Genomic DNA, 18,733 nt, shown 5'->3' with positions numbered 1-18,733 from the left:
CACACACACACCTAACAGTATGTCTGCATATCCTTTCTAAACTTGTTGCCCCTTTATATGCATATATATTTTTTGGTCGGTATAAATGTAGCAGAGTGGCTTCTTTGTCAGTTTATATGGCTGGTGTCAATAACTATTGTACCAGAAGCACATTGGCTTCCATCTATTTTGTAGGCCTTTGTAGCTGCACTATAATATTTTATATGACATCTGTACTAGTTTAAAACATTGAAGATCTGAAAAGCAAAGGATCATTATCAAAAATAACACTTTCTGGAATGCTTTAAACAGCATATACATGTGTAGCAAACACCACAGCAAGATTAGACTTGCTGACCTGTATATAATCATGCCATATAATAATCCTCAGATGTAATTAAGAAGTAACTACACTATACATGAACAACACAAAAAAGGCACTGTGGAGGTAACCAGGAAAAATGTCAGCCAACAAAACCCAGTAAACTGTGAAGATCTTTAATAAAAAAACTAAAATGCATCCATAATCGAACAACACATAAAACGCTTAACAGGATCATGGCATTTTTCGTCCTCTCTTAGGACTTCTTCAGATACAAACAGACTCTTCAGTCTTTAACCTATTTATAATGAAGTGACACCCATTAATTAGTTATACAATAAAACAATTAACCATTTGCAGTGTTCCAAATATGCAACATGAAAGGAGCTGCTTAAATACAATTTCTAAATGCTAAATAGAAAAAAAATGTTATTAAAAAATGAATGAGAAGTGCAAGCCATATGAAAGAGATAAAACAAATAAATTAACATATATCTAAAAGAACACTAATCAACCACTGCTCTCTAATGTCCAGCTAAGCCTAAACATATATATTAAAAACAAAATTTGTCAGTACCTAAATGTTTATACTTAAAATATATGATGTAATCGATCCTTAACTAGATAAAAAAATTCCTCCCTATAAACAAAGATGTTTTAATAAATTCCTTTACATATTAATTATGTGTATACTAATAATAAAATAATAAATAATCAATAATATATAATAAAAATTCCTAAAAATATATTTGTTAAAAAACTTAATATTAAAGCCTAGTTGCAGGAATTTTTAAAATTGGAACTAGGAAGATATTTTCATTTAAATCAGGGATTTTATTGGCTTCTAAAATAAGTTGTCAATATATTCCCCAGTATTCTATTTTCATATCCCATTATCCTCCTCTTGGATCTTGTAACCCTCCTTCCAGGACAAAAAAATAAATTTAGCTTATTTACATTTAATTGTATGCTTGTAAAGTGTGTTAATAATATCTTTCTTTCTAATGTCATATAGATATTCATATATTCTTCTTTTAGCTCCATTTCTGTCTTCCCACATAGAATGATGGACATTTATTACACTGTGCAAGATAAATGAGACCTTTACTATTACAGTTAGTATAACATTTAGCTTGCATACATCTATCCTTCCATTGTAAATAAACACATTCTATATTGCTAATGTGGGTATATTGAGTGCATTTTTCACACCTGAAAGTTTTTTCTTTAGTGCTTGTATTATCTAAATTTTTATATTGAACTTTTTCTAATATTTTTTATATTACAGCTCTTTTTATAGGTGAACTTTAAAGGCTGTTTAAAAACCTTTTCAAGATCAGAAAAACTGGCAACTTTTTCCTGTTTTTGGTTATAACATTCTTAATGACATTTGCATCTCTGTTAAAATTCATTATGAACATCCCTGAATAATTATTTTCTTCTTCCAACTTTGGATTACAATTTCTTAATGTGCTACACTTCAAGTTAACATTAATTTTACTAAAATAGGACTATACCTATCTTTTCTCTCATTTTTCACTTCTTTTATTATCTCTTTGATGAGGCTATTTGGGTATTTTCTTTCTAAAAACATTTATTTCAGTATTATGCATTCATTTTCAAAGTCTCATTCTTCTGAAATCATGCTTGATATTCTGATAAAGGTTAAATGCTTAAGGATACTTCTTTTTTGTTTAAAGAGATGTGCACTTGTATAGTGTAAATATGAATTTGATAATGTATTTTTATGTACACTGTGGATTTAAACTGTGTATTAGCTTTAAGTTTGCAAATAGTAACATCTAAGTAATTCACACATTCTTTAGTGATATTATATGTGAGTTTAAGGAACTATGTGGTCACACCAATATAGTTAAGGAATTCCTGAAGTTTTTCTAGTGTATCATTCCAAATATATATATATATATCAACTAGGTACTGCTTGTACATGCTCCAATATTTTTCATAGGAAGAATTAAAAATAAACCTTTTCTCTCATATATGCAATCCTATGTTTGTGTAACTAGAGCACAAGTACCCATTGCCACTCCAGTTATCTGTTTAAAGAATCCCCCCTTGAAATGAATAAAATTATTTTTATGTACTATTTCCAATAGTTCTAATATTACTCTAAAATTTTTGAAATTAAATTTGCCTTTATCCACCAGTGCCTCTTCAAACCATTCAAGGCCTATTTCATGTGGTATCATAGAAAACAGATTGAAAATATCTATTGTTATAAAAATTATGTCCTTATTGTATAAATTGTTTTCAATTTCTTTAAGGAAATCCCAGGAATCCTTCAATATTCTCTCTTGTTTTATCCATAATGATTTTAATTTTAGATCAATATATTTAGCTATAAAATGTGTTTTAGATCCATTTGTAGCCACAATTGGCCTAAGATGTGGATCTTTCACATTTTATTCACTTTAGGAATTCCAAATAAGAATGGTATTGTAGCTTTATCCATTCACAAATAATTAAAGGTGTTCCCATCTATCATGTCTTCTAAAAGTAGATCTTTTAGTGCAAAATCTGTCTTAGCATAGGCAATATTAATTTCATTTTTTAAAAAAAACTCTAGTATATTTTTCTTCATCAGTGAGTAGTTCCATCATTTTATCTATATATGCTATGTTGTCCATAATCACCTTTCCTCCCCCTTTGTCTGGCTTTATAAGCCTTATATTCTTGTTTTTGCTTAATTCTTCCAAAAGTTGTTTTTTTTTTTCAAGAAGAAGGTTTGGACCCACTCTTACTTTGTGTAAAACTTCTCTTAACTCTTTTTCTACAACCATCTCAAAAAGTTTTTAACTGGGGGTGTAATGGGTATTATGTGTACTTTTTTCAAAAACTCTCACTTTCCCTATTCATATATATTTCCTTAGGAAGAACTAGCACTAAATTCTTTTTTCTAATAAACAGCTTAATATCTATCAGTAATTTGTTAATGTTAGTCTTATTGCTAGGAAAAAAAATTCAGCTCCATTATGAATTGGTTGAACTATATATTGTTTAGTTCAATGTTACTATAATTAAAAATGTTAAAAGTCCTATATGAAAATGTATAGTCTTACTGTGCGATCGGTTCATTATTTACCAAAGTTTTATGTGCACACTTATCCTCTTCATCTATCTGCGTTCTATTTGCCCCCTTTCCCTGCTGTAGCTGTAATTGATCATTGATCTGTTATTTTAACCCTTCTGATCTTCTTAGGGTGGAAACTCTAAAGGGTAATTTATATTATACATATCTACATTTTCTCTTGGATCATAATTCTAATACTCGTCATTCTGTCTTCTGTTGTACGATATTCACAACTATAGCTGTAATCCCTTCTATTAAAACTATCTTTTTCAGGGTGTGTCTTGTCATATGTATATTATGTACACTATACATGAAGAATTTCAAGCAAAATTTCAAGTGCAACAGTTGAAAAGCAAACTTGGGTTTCTAACTTTATCTCTCCCTCTGTGCACCAATTTTTACACAGTTTAAATGTTCTTCCTATGAACCATCATTTATAAATTCCATTGGAGTACTATGTATTAACAATAATAACCTTTGCTGATGGGATATTAAACAAAATGTAAAATTTTACAATGACAGCTTATGTGGTTTAAAGGATGTGTATTCTAAATGAGTGGAATCTATTCTGTGAAAGTTACATCTCATCAGTCATTTGGGGTGGGTGGTTGTGTGTGTGGGGGGCACATTTCCCGACACTCTGTGTTTCTCTGATTCCTTGCAGAAATATGTATTAGCACTTTCCTGCTAGACATATGAATTTATTGTGCAGCATTATGTAGACCATATATATCTGGACTTAGGTGAACCTGTTTGGCTCGTCTCATAGTAACAATTATGTTGCAGTGACATTCATATCCATCTGATCCTGCTGTGGACCTACTCAGCCTTTACCTGCTTTGTCTAATCTGAGATTGTGGTTAATGTAAGTAGAGTGAGGATGACCCAGGCATATAACACATTTTCGGTTAATATGCATTTAAATCATTTAAGCATCACCAACATAATGACATAAGCTATTAACTTGTACAGCAGAATAAATGTCAGATGAGTTTATTGTTTACCTCTTGGCATGCCACTAAATGGCTATATCTTGGCCTAGGTTAATTCCTAGATATGTCATTACAAGGAAGGCTGTCCTGCTACTATACTGCAATAGCTGCATTTATATTAAGTGCACTAATAATTGATGGCATGCTGGACACAAAATGTGTGTTCTTTTTCTTATTACTTCTACTGCGGACATCATAGTCCTAGCTAGCACATTGTCTAAGTAGACAAGTAAATAAATATTGTAGATAAAAACACTGAAACTTGTTTTCATTGGGCATTGCCATCTGCAATGATTATAAATGTTAGGAATGCAGTTTGGATAAAAAAGAGGTATTATATCATCTCTGTGGGTCCTGCCATAGGGAATGGGGGCTTTTATCTACATGACTGGATTCTAAAATATATTTTTAATTGTTTATTTATTTACATTAGCTGACAGGGGTAGAACCCTGATCTCAGTGGGCCATTTTCAGGTTCAGCCCAGCACATCAACAAACATAGACAATAAGTCTACCCTCACAGAAATTATACACTAGCCATACAAAAATTTATAAAAATTGCAGTGCAAAAAAAAAAAAATATCTAAAAATTAATAATATGTCTATAGTAGGGAAAGCTGTGATTATAAACTGCAAGGAGGAAAAGGAATTATTGCGATGGAAGTCTTGATGTTATGGAATATTCTGCCTATGTAGAAAAGTTAAAGCTACAGGGATAGAGAGGTGGATCTGGTGTGTTGAAGTGGAAGTTATGATACAAAAAAGAAAACAAAATTAGTGTTTTGGGCACTCAGTGACAATCACAGCAGTAGCTATCTCACACAGTGTATACTAATGGCAAACTACAATTCAGTAACACAGTTTGTTATTATTTGCATGAATTTCAGTGTGTCAAGTGCCTCTGTAAGAAAACATGGAGATACAGCCAAAGAAACCTTAAAGCTGCTGGGTTACAAAGCCAAAGAAGAACTATGGACTGTCATGGAGGCTAATGTTCGGAATTTGCAGAATGGACTAATCACATTTGATATAAGTGAACATTTAGAAAGGTAATGTCATTTTCTCCAGATTTGTCACCTCTAAGTAATGATGTACCTTTTGTTTACTTAACATATTTAAACTGAGTCATGAAACTTATTAAATCTGTATCTATATATGAGAATACAGTAAAGGTTTAGTGTTATATTTTAAAATTATCTGTAGATGTACAATGCAGTGAAAGAACACTTGAGATAAACAGTATTATCTGAAAATAAACAATTCATTTGATTAATTACTGTTTACTCAGCTGTAATATTTTATTTAGTTGCTCATCTGGTGAAGTCCATTAAGGTCAAACTGATTCTTTCCTGATTTGGCCAAATGTTTCTGGACTGTTAATTGAAATGCTCATAGTCCTTTATTGTGCAAGTGGAGAATAAGAGAGTCAAACCTAGTACTATAGGATTCTGTTCATTAATAGTTTGCAGCCTTAACCTTTCACTATGAACTATATTGATAGATCCTTCTGTATTACATTGAGTGGCAGAGCATTAGGATGACACTTCAGATAATGAGGAGGCAGGGACTAATTATACACAATAACTATATGTATGCCCACAGGACAAATTCAAAATAACTTATGAAAAGAACTTTCCAGAAAAAAAATTTGGGAGGACTTCCAGGCCATAGGAAGTACATGATGTATTATCAATCCATTAATGAAGGTATTTTTTTTTTCCTAAAGAGAAGTGCCAGATGCCAAGGACTATGTTGGGATTTAAACTTAAAATATAATACCTTTAATGAATGTCTGCTGTTGATAAGAGCTGAGATTCATTTTAATTTGACTAGGAGATGTTTTATAGCCAGAAACAGATATGTCATTTTGTAATATCTTTCACAGAGTGGCCTGCTGAATGTGTGTTCCTTTAAAGGTTTTAATCTCAAGAAGGGGAAATGATACCCAAATGAAAAGGAGTAATACCTAAAGAAGTATATTTTTGTACAGATAGTGCCCCTTTGACAATAATAGTTCTTATCAGTCCTTGTTAAAATTACTATAGCAAATGCACACACTTAGGATGCAATTTAGTCTTGTCTCATAATAGAACCACTGAACACACGTATTCAGAGAAAACTAAGTTCACTGTCACCAATGCACATAAAGCTGAAACTAGAAAGACAAGTCATTACAACTAAAATGCTTTAAATATGAATTAGACATTTTATGAGCTGAAGTAAATGTCAAAGCGTTAAGTGGATCAACAACATTTAAATTATTGAATGTTTTTTTTTTCAGATAGTGAAACATAAATGCATCAATCATAGTGGGCAGCTAGCATGCTAAATATCTGGCTTTACAGCCTCACAGCAAGAGGTTCTTTGGTTCAATCCTCGACTGGGGTGCCTTCTGTGTGGAGTCTGCATGTCCTCCCTGTGGTCCGTGGGTTTCCTCCGGATCCTCCGGTTTCCTTCACCATCCCAAAGATATGCTGTAGGTGGACTGGATACTCTAAATTGACCCTAGGAGTGAGTGCGTGTGCCTTCCATGGAAGGTTGGGTGAAGGGCTGGCAACTCGAAACCATAAAACTCCACTGCCAACCATGAGTGGACAGGTGATCCACTGTGGCAACCCCTAACTGGGAAAAACACCAAAAGAAAAAGAAGTCTCATTTTCAGAAATACAAAACATAAATAACAAAACATATAATTAAACAAGCATTTATTTCAAGAAAAACAGGCTGATGTAATTATTTGAAGAACAACCATACTCAACCAAAGCAAGGTACAGTCATAACAAAAGAAAAAAAACCTTGTTGGTAAGCTTCAAAACATATCCTGAATAAAAAAAAAAAAAAAAAAAAAAAAGACAATACAACTGAGTACTTTTCAGTGCTTAATTTCCTTTTTATTTGTATCTAAAAGGAAATTCATCAGAAAGTGTCCTAAGTAGCAGTTACTATCTTCAAATATCCATCTCAATTAAGAAAGAACCCACCATCATTGTGCACATAGAATGACATAATTTCACATTGAATAAATCAATCTGTACATCATTAAAGACTTATAAACAAAAAATTCATCAATAAGTTAATAAAATGATAAAAAACATTACAAATATTACATTTAAAAAAAGTAAAAAGTAAACGTTTATAGTTTAAACAACTTTTAGTTTTAATAAACTTTTTACATTATATTTGAAGATAGTAACTGTTACTTAATACATTTTATGATGAAGTTCTGTTTAGTTACAAACAAAGAGGAATGAAAGCACTAAAAGTACTAAGTTGTATGGATCTGATGCGATTATTTAATGAGGTTTGCAGAAGGGTCAGGCGTTCTATATTCTCATATTGGCAGCTGTATCCAAATACCCCTACTGATATATTCCAGTTCCAGCACTGTATAATCTTGGAGAAAAGGAAATAATTAATTCTGCTAAATAATGACCATTTCCATTGTGGTTACTCAATACTTCCAAAGTATCTGTAGGTGAAGTATAAATAATGAGCATTTCCATTGTGGTTACTCAATACTTCCAAAGTATCTGTAGGTGAAGTATAAATAATGAGCATTTCCATTGTGGTTACTCAATACTTCCAAAGTATCTGGAGGTGAAGTATAAATAATGAGCATTTCCATTGTGGTTACTCAATACTTCCAAAGTATCTGAAGGTGAAGTATAAATAATGAACATTTCCATTGTGGTTACTCAATACTTCCAAAGTATCTGTAGGTGAAGGATAAATAATGAGCATTTCCACTGTGGTTACTCAATACTTCCAAGGTATCTAATAATGAGCATTTCCATTGTGGTTACTCAATACTTCCAATGTATCTGGAGGTGAAGTATAAATAATGAGCATTTCCATTGTGCTTACTCAATACTTCCAAAGTATCTGTAGGTGAAGTATAAATAATGAGCATTTCCATTGTGGTTACTCAATACATCCAAAGTATCTGTAGGTGAAGTATAAATAATGAGCATTTCCATTGTGGTTACTCAATACTTACAAAGCATCTGGAGGTGAAGTATAAATAATGAGCATTTCCATTGTGGTTACTCAATACTTCCAAAGTATCTGCAGGTGAAGTATAAATAATGAGCATTTCCATTGTGCTTACTCAATACTTCCAAAGTATCTGTAGGTGAAGTATAAATAATGAGCATTTCCATTGTGGTTACTCAATACTTATAAAGTATCTGGAGGTGAAGTATGATGGTACAACCCCTGTGCAGAAATATATAATATTCAAATGCACTATGCCTTCCTATCTGCCTTTTTCAGTAGAATTTTAACTATAAATGTATGGTTCTCTGAAAATACTTCCTAGTATATTTCCTTCTTCTTTACAATTACACACAGTATACATGAGAATAGGTGAATATTAGGCTAACTGACCTGAAGGGCCATTTTAAGTATAGTCAATAACTTGAGGTCAGAATCAAAACCTGTATCTGGTATGCATGAAGTAAAGACTTTAACCAGTATCTCAGACCAACCCTCATACTAGTCAGCACTGCTGGAAAGTATTGAAAGTAAGTCATCTTCATAATTTGAAGAAGTAAATATATGGTATAGTGTTAATATCATTTATTCACTAAAGCAGACAATACTGCAAAATAAATGACCACCAACTTTCTAAATATAATTCTCTTTGAGAATGCTGTTCTCATTGCTTCTTAAATGAAATAAAATTCCCCTATGTGTAAACTGTAACCCTACCTAGATGAACATTACTAATTAAGAAAACTGAAACCTTTTTTTACAATTTCCTGACTTGACTATCTTATCATCATAGGTGAGATGCTAAACAGAGTTATCATCTGTCAGAGTTGGTGATAGCTCAGGTGGATGTAAAATAATGCTTTGCACTTTTATTAAAAGAATATGGGAATTTCCGTGTATGTATGGCGAAATTGCGTATGGTCAATATGAATACCATCTTGAATCTTCCAGGAAAAGAGGCCATAAGTCTAGCAAGGCTAAACAATTCAGCAAAACATAAATAAGTATACAAATATATGAATAAGTCAAAATATTTTTGGTAAGGAGATGTTTTTGTGTTGTGAATCTAGCCATCGTGCATGCTTAAATACAAATTCACACTTCATTATTTATTTCATTTCTCATTTTATGCATTTTAATTACTGGATATACCTGCTTGCCACAAATATTTCCTTTCACTGGTTAATAAATGACTTGCATACAATCACATAATAGTCAAATGGAAACTGAAAGAATCAGTCATGTGTTACAGGGTAATGTTTATTGACAGATCAAAGCCCTAATCCTAAACTCCTGTAAGAAATACAGTGCTCTACAAGATCCTTAATTTATTAGTGAGGATTTATTCAGGTATCTGCTCCCTCAATTACACATTTTCTGCAACTGTTGTTACCATGCATTTTTTCTGATTCTCATGTAATAATTTGATATGTTTTCTTAAATTTTGTATTTTATAATTTTTATAATTTTGTATATTATAATGTTGTAATTTTATAATACTGCACTGTCTTGGAGCTTTTCTCCCCAGGACTCTATTGAAAATGGGGTCCCTGTGGCCCAATGGACCATCCTGGCAAACAAACTGCAAATATATAAATAAAATAAATAATCATTTGTGCAGATAGAGTGTTTAATTTAGTCAAGGAGAACTTCATCCCCCGTCATTATTCTAATGCTGTGTTAGATATTCCCAATATTGTAGCATCATGGTGACTCTTAGAGTTTTATTTATCTGACTTCTAATTTTGAACTGGCTTTGAGCAGTCCATTTCATGATCTAAATTTATGCACAACTTCATCTTCACATAACCAGGCATCATATAATAATATTGATCACTTTTTATACTCCGCTGTTTGTTAAAATCAAATAAGCAACTATCTACTCATAATAAATAGTAGTTTTATTTTTTTTCATTTATCAGAAATGGTAAATGGATCCACAGTATGTTTTCTACCACAACATAATAATAAATTGCTAGAAAGAAAATATATAAATTACAACAACATAATATTAGGAATTATTCAATTTCTTACTTTAAAAAATATTTGTACATTTGTAATTAGGGCTACTTCACACCAGCCGTACTGCTTACTGTATTTTATTACACACACACGCACACACACACACACACACACACACACACACACACACACACACACACACACATATATATATATATGCCTTTTTTAGATTATATGTATACTATGATGGAGATCTGTAATGCTTATAAGTAGATGCAAACTATTAATTCATTTTTATTGTCAGTGTTCTGTATAATCATGATGCCTGTTTGTTGAATATATCAGTTGGGCTTTTGTACATGCTTGCTGTAAATCTGACTTGTAAATAAACATGTCACAGAAGTGAATTCTACCACTAAACGACAAAAGCATATGGTAAAATGTAGATCCCACAAACCACAGGGTTGAAAATACCAGGAGCATGGTTATTTTGCAATTTTCTTAAGGCAATAAAAGGAGATATAAAAAAGTGCTGGCTGGTTGGTTGGATTTGTTTTCTTTATATTTTACTCTTTGCACTCAAGTGGATGATCTGTGCAGTGTTTGATTGGTGTGATAAGCAGGTACACTGATTTTAGACAAAACAGTTTGTAGTTGATGTCTGTTTAATTGACTGCATTTGACCACCTAAACAGATGACTGACACATGCAAGATTGCACAATTCCCGGGGCTGGAAAATATGTCCTTCTCTGATTTTGTGTGATCTTAGAGTTAGTATATCTAATTAGCAGAGGATATAGGGGTGTGTGGGGGCTTTCCATCCCTGCAAAAAATAATGATTTTGCTGCGAAAGTTTGCATACATTGAGGTTGCTTCTCAGCACATGGATAGTTGAGTGTCAGTGTCCATGTTTATTTTATTTTATTTTATCATCTCATTATAAAATGTTAGATTAAAAATAATGAATAACATAAATAACTTAAAAATACAAAACAGTTTTAAAAACATTTTCTGTATCTAAAATACTTTCTGAAAAATAAAGTATATCCTCTCCCTGTCAGTATCTGTTTGTGTAACCCTTTCACTTCAATTCCCAGAGTTTTGCTGCTCTCATTCTGAGAACTGATTGGTTGGATATATGTTCATTCTTCCCTGGTCTTACTGTTGCAGCCAGTTTTATTTGCCACAGAAATTCTTTGTATTCCAATGTATTTTCCCCAAATCCCCCTCTAATGTTAGGTTGAACTATCTCTAAAATTCTAAATTTAAACTTGGTGAACCCAGTGCATATTAAGGAGTGTTTAAACAAAGCATTATTTTCATTGCTTCTTTTCAAGTCATATAAATGCTCATATATTCTTTTGGAAAATCTTCTTTCCATCTTCCTTATAGTGTCACTATACAGTAGATTTTTGGATATCTTTATAATTTGGAAGGGAAGCCCTGTTGAGGATTTTATTAAATATATAATGGGGACTACAATCTTTTTAAGGTTTACATATGAAAATGAAGCTTCTCTGACTCATTATTTGGATGCACATTTAAATATTTAGGGGAAGGAATTTGTTTCCACCATTTAGAGGAAAGAGCCTTTCTCCAGTTCTTATTTATATTACAACAGCATCCATCCCTGGTATTGCAAAGAAACTTAGTGAATGGTCAGTTTATCAGAGCATCCAGAATGGTCTCAAATGAAAGAAAATTTCCAGAAGAATTGGAGACCAAAAGAAATATGTTTATTCAGAGGGGGTACCTATTAAATCTTTTGACCATGCTTGAAAGTGAAATTATAAAAGCATAGACACCAAATACTCACCAATTCTAAGGAAAAACTATGGAGGAAGTGGTGAGGACCCCTTTTCTCTAAATGAGAGGGTCATTAAGAAGGTGTTTCAAAATGTTACGGCCGTTAAGTTTAATGAAATAAGTGGATATATGAAAAATATTATTAAAAGTAATTGGTCCATTTTGAAAATGGATGAAGGAGTATTTGAATCAGTAGGAGAGACCCCATTATTCTTCCATAAGGTGTAAACCAACATTAAGGGCATTTTAGAAAAATGGATAGAAAATGAACCAACATGTACTTCTAAATGTGGTAGATGCATATTTTGTGCCTACAATAATTAAAATAGGGAACTTATTTTAGATGATTATTGTAAACCACAGATTGCACTACAGACAGTGAATTGTGAATCAAAGGAATTAGTTTACCTTGTTACTTGCAATCAGTGCAAAGCTTACTATGTAGGGAAGATAGAAAGGACACTTTTCAAAAGAATATATCAGCATTAAAAGAAGCAATGAAAATAATGCTTTTGGAATCATAGAGATAGTTCAACCTAAAATTAGAGGAGGTTTGGGGAAAATAAATTGGAAAATGTTTTTTAGCAATTTTTTCATTTTTTTATTAACACTACTAAGTGTCTATTTCTGGCTTTGTTTGCCCAAGGCTAATCACCATAGCGTTAAATTTTGGCAATTTTATGTAGTTTGTATTCTTCTGTCATTCACCTGCCTACACAATTTACTTCATCTTCAGCTTTAGAGAATCTGAATTTAAAGAAGCCAAGAATGTTGCACAATGTAAGATTCAAAATACATCTACTAGAGCAACTGAAGAAATTTTATTATTAGAAGTATTCCTTAAGAAAATAAATGTATAATAAAAAATTAAAACAAAATTGGATAATCAATGAAAATAGAACTGCTAATGCCATTAAGCCAGACATTAACAGAACACCACTATAAGCACAGAACCTAGTATAGAAAACAGAAAAATGCAGTTATGGACAGAAACAATTGAAGTTGAGATAAAATAACTGATGCAAACAAAATGAATGACTGTATGTCTCTAATATGTCTAATTCCCTAAAAGACTCACTAAAAGCAGAAAGTAACTAGCTTGTGAATTAAATTGAAAGGTGTTTTGACAGGCTCTACTTCAATAGACTGAACATTCACTTACCTGACTTTCAGATAGCTGAGATGAAAAGGCTGACAACCACAGAACACCGACATCCCGGAACACCAACTTCCCACTCCAGGTAAGTAACGGCTTGGCCATTCTGTTGAACTTTGCCCCTTACCCCCACAGTAGTATGATCTAGGAGTTGGTATATTCAGTTGGGGTGCACCCCCCCACCTAGGGGTGTGTGGGATCGAAGCCCCCTCACATGGGTGGGTTTACTTTCCTTCAGATTTTTTCAGGATGGCCAAAGAGTTACTTACCTGGAGTGGGAAGTCAGTGTTCCAGGATGTCAGTATTTTGTCGTTGCTGGCCGTTTCTTTTTGGCTATCTGAAAGTCGGGTAAGTGAACTTTCGGTCTACTGAAGTAGATCCATTTTGAAACTGTACCCACATTTTTTTCACCAAGCTCATACTGACAGCAGTATTGCAGTATAAAATTTGGATGGAAAAGCTGAGTGGGAATGGGACCATTATCATAATTAGGCTAGATACTGGGGCAGAATGTACCATAATTACTGAAAGTGCATTCAGAAAACAAGGAATGTGAAGGTCTCTATCTGAGTGAAATGCTTCCTTATCAATATATTCTGGTCACTGACTGAACTGGTCATATTAAACTGTGTTGCACTGTGCATAGGATAACAAAGAGTTGCTTATCATAGTATTTACTTCTGCAGTCATGACCTCTGGGGATTCTTGACTATAGGAATCCAGTGACCAATCTGGCTTCAGCCAACTCACACACTCACTGGGATAACCAGATATCTGAGGTATAAGAGGGGTATTAACTGAAGTCATATGAGAAAATGTGTGTTTTGTCACCATATCATTAGTTCAATGTGTTGGCCTGCTGGGGAAAAAAGTTGGTATTTAGATGTCTGACATTGAGAATGGAGAAGTGAACGCATTTATATCATGTTATCAAATGATGAAAATAGCGAACGCTATTTCATCGGCCCCAAAACATTTAAACATGAAAATATCGAACATTCAGAACAGCAAATTTTTTCCCATGGAAAAAATTGCTGCTCCGAAAAACATACATACAACACAAGCTCATCATACAAACAACAACCACACACATACACTTAAATTCCTACATCTAACGCTACACTAAATTAAACATACACTGCTATCTACCCACTTACCTTAACCCAAACCCTAACCCTAAGGCCCATCACTATCGCACACTCACCTAACCCGTGCCCTAACCCTAACTCACTTAAACCACCCCTAACCCTAAAGTCTGTCCCTATCGCACACACGCCTAACCCGCACCCTAACCCTAACTCACTTAACCCGCCCCTAACCCTAACGTACAAACAATCGCACACTTACCTGAACCCAACCCATAACTTTCCACCACACCACTAAGAATAGTGAAGCCACAAAAACAGCCAACCAAATTCTTTCCCGAGGAAAGAATTTGCTGTTCTGCAGCTTCACTATTTTTAGCGTTCGCTGAATCATGTTCGATATTAGAACATTCAAAGTTTTAATACTTTGATGTTCTGATATAGACCCGAAGTTAACAACTGAATGAAGTATAGATGGAGTTCAAACACAAAGACTGATATTCCTACTGTGTTTTTCTCCAGCCCTGGATCACAGTGTAGGCAATTGTCCACACAATATTCAGTTAAACCCAAGTACAGTCAAGGGTTACACAAAATCTTTCTGGGAGTATCTATCACTCAAAAATGCACATGCCAGATTCTGCTCTGCCATGGCTTTTTTCAAGTACTTTGCTAGTTACTTATCAAAAAATGCAAGTACTTAAGACAGAAAAGAATGAAAACTGGTGATAACCTGTCAGAACTGGAGGGTTTCCATAGGCCTGATGAGACTGAAGTTGGAGAGGTGAGTGTGCATTTCCAGTATTTAGGATTTGCTACAACCAATGCCTCTGGCGTAACCCTTCTTGAGGCTGCCATTCAGTTAGATGCCTGTAGATGGTCTGTTAGACCTGTGCTACTTTTTAACATGGGTTGTTAGGGTATTCAGTGGACTGGTGTAGGACTGCTCCATATGAGTGATTCACAGACATGCAAATTCACTTAATGAGATGCTGCTACAGTGAGACTGTGCATTACTACAAATCCCTAAATGGTGGAGCAGACCAACTCAATCTTCTTGGTGCTAACAAGTTGCTCTTCAGAGCTGCTGACTGTGAATGTTAACTTTAAACTATGTGTTGTGAAATTTTGCTGACAGTTTTAAAAACATGTCATACAGGGGTTATGCATTTAATATTTTGCTAGATGCTTTTTGAAGGGAAATTGTGGCTGCGTGTCTTGGTTACAGCATATGCACTGAGTTGTCTGAGAAAAACATCTGTGACAGCTTAAGGACTGAGAGATCATTTTTGTCTTTGTATAGAAGCCAGCTGTTGTTTGCTAGGCAGTGCCTACACAGTATAAAATAATGACAAAATATACAGTGATTTTGCTGCATGGTTGTTATGAGAAATATTGACTGTTATTGGCTAGAGTCCAGTTCCGAGAGGACATAGGCACACAGTCGACAGCATGACAAAGATAATAATTTAAAAATATCCTTTGCAGCCTATATATATTATGACAGATCCTTTCTCTCAGCTTGGAAGCTGATTTGTGATGTGATTAACAGTGTCTACAGTTTATTTATAAAATAATAAACTCATTCTACTGTATTCATTAGGCACAATCAGTATGGTCACCCAAGTAGTACCACGATAGCCAGGATACCCACTGTCAAAATAATTACTGAGACCTTAGCTGTCATCCACAGAATAATGGGGCTTCCTCACTTTGTGATGCTGACATTAACCATTACTTTGTCAATTTTATAAAGCACATCTGTAACGAACTGTACTATGAATCATACTCCTGGGAGATATTTTCAGACCATTGCTCACTGGAAAGCAGCAACAACAGGTCAGAACCATGCTCTTGTGGTACAGTAGAATATAACAGGTTGCAAGAGAATATTGGGGTCTCTCTACGTATTAATAGTAAACATAACTTTTATGTTCATCTTTTTAAAGGTGTTTATGTATAGGCATCTTATGGATCATGTACTCACTTGCCTAGTATTGTTCTTATGTTTCTATAAGGTAAATGGAAATAAATGCATATGTTGAAATTTAACAGAAAGACAAGTTGCACAAGAAAGAAAGGAAAGAGAAGCACCAAAGGGTGTGAACACTAGAAGGTTAAGAAGTGAATGTCAGTTAGTTAGGAACTTTGATATAGTTTAACACTACAGAAAAGAGGGGTATAGCAGACGGCAGAAAGCAAGGCAGAGAGATAGACAGAGTGAGAAAGAGGCAAGAATAAAAGCAATCTAATCCTAGTAGACTGTGTTAAAGCTTAAATTACAATTTCTTCAGAGAGGCACTGGTGATCCACCACGTGGAGATAACCATGGCATGAGATTAGGAAACATAAAAATGTAATCTGTAGTCAGCACCACTTTAATGGATAGCCCAGCACTTTTGTAATGTTTTCATATTCTTTTTTCAGCTAACAAATCTGATGGGACTGAAGTCAATGAGTCACTTGTATGTAGAGAAACAAAAAGATATGCTGAACAGATTTTTGAGTCAAATTCCCACACAATCTTCTTACACTCTGTATTGGAGGCCTCTCCAACCACCTGAATCATTTGTTTCCCTGGGGACATGCCTACTAGCTAGTGTACTGAATAAGCCTGGACTTTTAGAATATGGGTCAACCGATCTCTCTATATAAACCCTGTCTTGCATGAACCACTGTGCAAGGACAGGTGTCTAAACACTTTGAATTTCCTGCATTTTACAAACAACAGTGAAACAGAACAGCCAGCTGCTAAATTGACAAATAACCATACAAACACATAAATTAATTAAACCAGCTGTAGATTACATGAAAAAAAAGGAACTCGGACAACATGTACCGCAGACAGATATATTACAACAGATGAGTGTCTCCTACTTTTCAAAGGCCAACTCAGTTTTAATCATTAAATGCCTTTGAAATGTTCTCATCTTGGTGTAAAATGTTAGGAGTTGTGTGAGAGTCCTGATACCAATAGTATGAAAAGATTTGTCTGCAACTTTGTACTACATGCTCATAGAAGTAATTCATGAGAATATAGACTGGATCCAACTATCTCAGTACACTTAGAAACCACCACAATAAATGCTCCCACTAAATCAGTGGACATAATCTGTTCCTCCTGTCTTTTTTTGGGTTTGTTATTGTTGTTTACAAAGTGAACAGAACATCAGATGATATCTTATTAGAGAATAAATGTTTTCCAACAGTATATTAATGCATGAAGAGAGCCCAGCAACTGGTCTGTTTTTTTATTGCAGCATACTAAGATTCTGTGAAGAATATACTAAAAAAAAAATATAAGAACCTGTCATTTTACTTTTACCTCAATGTGTCTCTTAAAAAAATGAACTTAGTCAGTGTAGGGAAAATAAAGAAAGAAAGAATGCGAAAGTAAAGCAATTAACTGCTGAAGCAGAGCTGTGTGTAGGAGTATATGTGTCAGTGGGGTCTACATGACGCTATTGAATGGACTAAATAGCGAATGCTATTTAGTCAATTCGATACTGTTGAAATGGTAAAATAAAGAAGTCGCGGAACATCAAATTTTTTCCCAGGAAAAAAAATTTGGTGGGCCGTCTTCGGGACTTTGCCATTTCCTCCACAATGGTGTGATCTTGGAGTTGGTATATTTAAGTAGGGGGGCATGGGGGGAGAAGCCCCCCACTTAAATTTGAGTTTAAGTTTATTTTTTTTTATGGAGCAGCGAATTTTTTCCCTGCTCCGTTTGTTCGATATTTTGTTGTTTCGATATTATCGGTACAATGAAATAGCATTCACCATTTACATTGTACGATAATATGATATAGACAGGTGTCTGTGTCTGTCTGTATGCGTGGAAGAGTTGCAGTGCTTTGCACACTGTATATTTCTTCATTCATTTAATCAAAATAAGATATCTGAGGTGTACATATTCAATACAGTGGTCGTAATTGCTTGGCGTATTTGTGTGTGTGTGTGTGTGTGTGTGTGTGTGTGTGTGTGTGTGTGTGTGTGTGTGTGTGTGTGTGTGTGTGTGTGTGTGTTGAGGGATTATAGAAATGATTAAATATTTACATAATACATATAATTTACATGTAAAATAAGTAATTGTTGAAGAAACTATCTTACAAAAAATAGTATGTGCTAATAAAACGAATAAAAAACAATTTAACAGAGAGCCCATTTTTCTAAGCTCAATACTGCCCTCCAGTGTGGGTATTACAGAGAAAACACGAATCTTTCATGTGTGAGAAAAGCATCTGTCTGGCATTGCACCTCACAACACCTCTGGACAGTCAGTTATTTCCTCTTAACACCAGTCTTGTATGACATTATTGTTTGCTTATTTATAGATTATGATTTCA

At 33.9% G+C, this 18,733-nt stretch overlaps 1 protein-coding gene across 1 annotated transcript in view; it reads left to right on the top strand.

The window, feature by feature from the left end:
• Positions 1-18,733, top strand: part of DTHD1 (death domain containing 1) — a 363,334-nt gene that overhangs the window by 226,713 nt on the left and 117,888 nt on the right. Inside the window, exon 5 of the mRNA XM_044062088.1 lies at positions 5,272-5,433. Coding sequence (XP_043918023.1) covers positions 5,272-5,433 — 162 coding nt within the window. The remainder of the gene's footprint in view (positions 1-5,271; positions 5,434-18,733) is intronic.

Source organism: Protopterus annectens, chromosome 2.part1 (genome assembly GCF_019279795.1).
Source record: "Protopterus annectens isolate FY-2018-M chromosome 2.part1, PAN1.0, whole genome shotgun sequence".
Classification (NCBI taxonomy): Eukaryota; Metazoa; Chordata; order Ceratodontiformes; family Protopteridae; genus Protopterus; species Protopterus annectens.
This window is presented reverse-complemented; position numbering and strand designations above follow the sequence as displayed.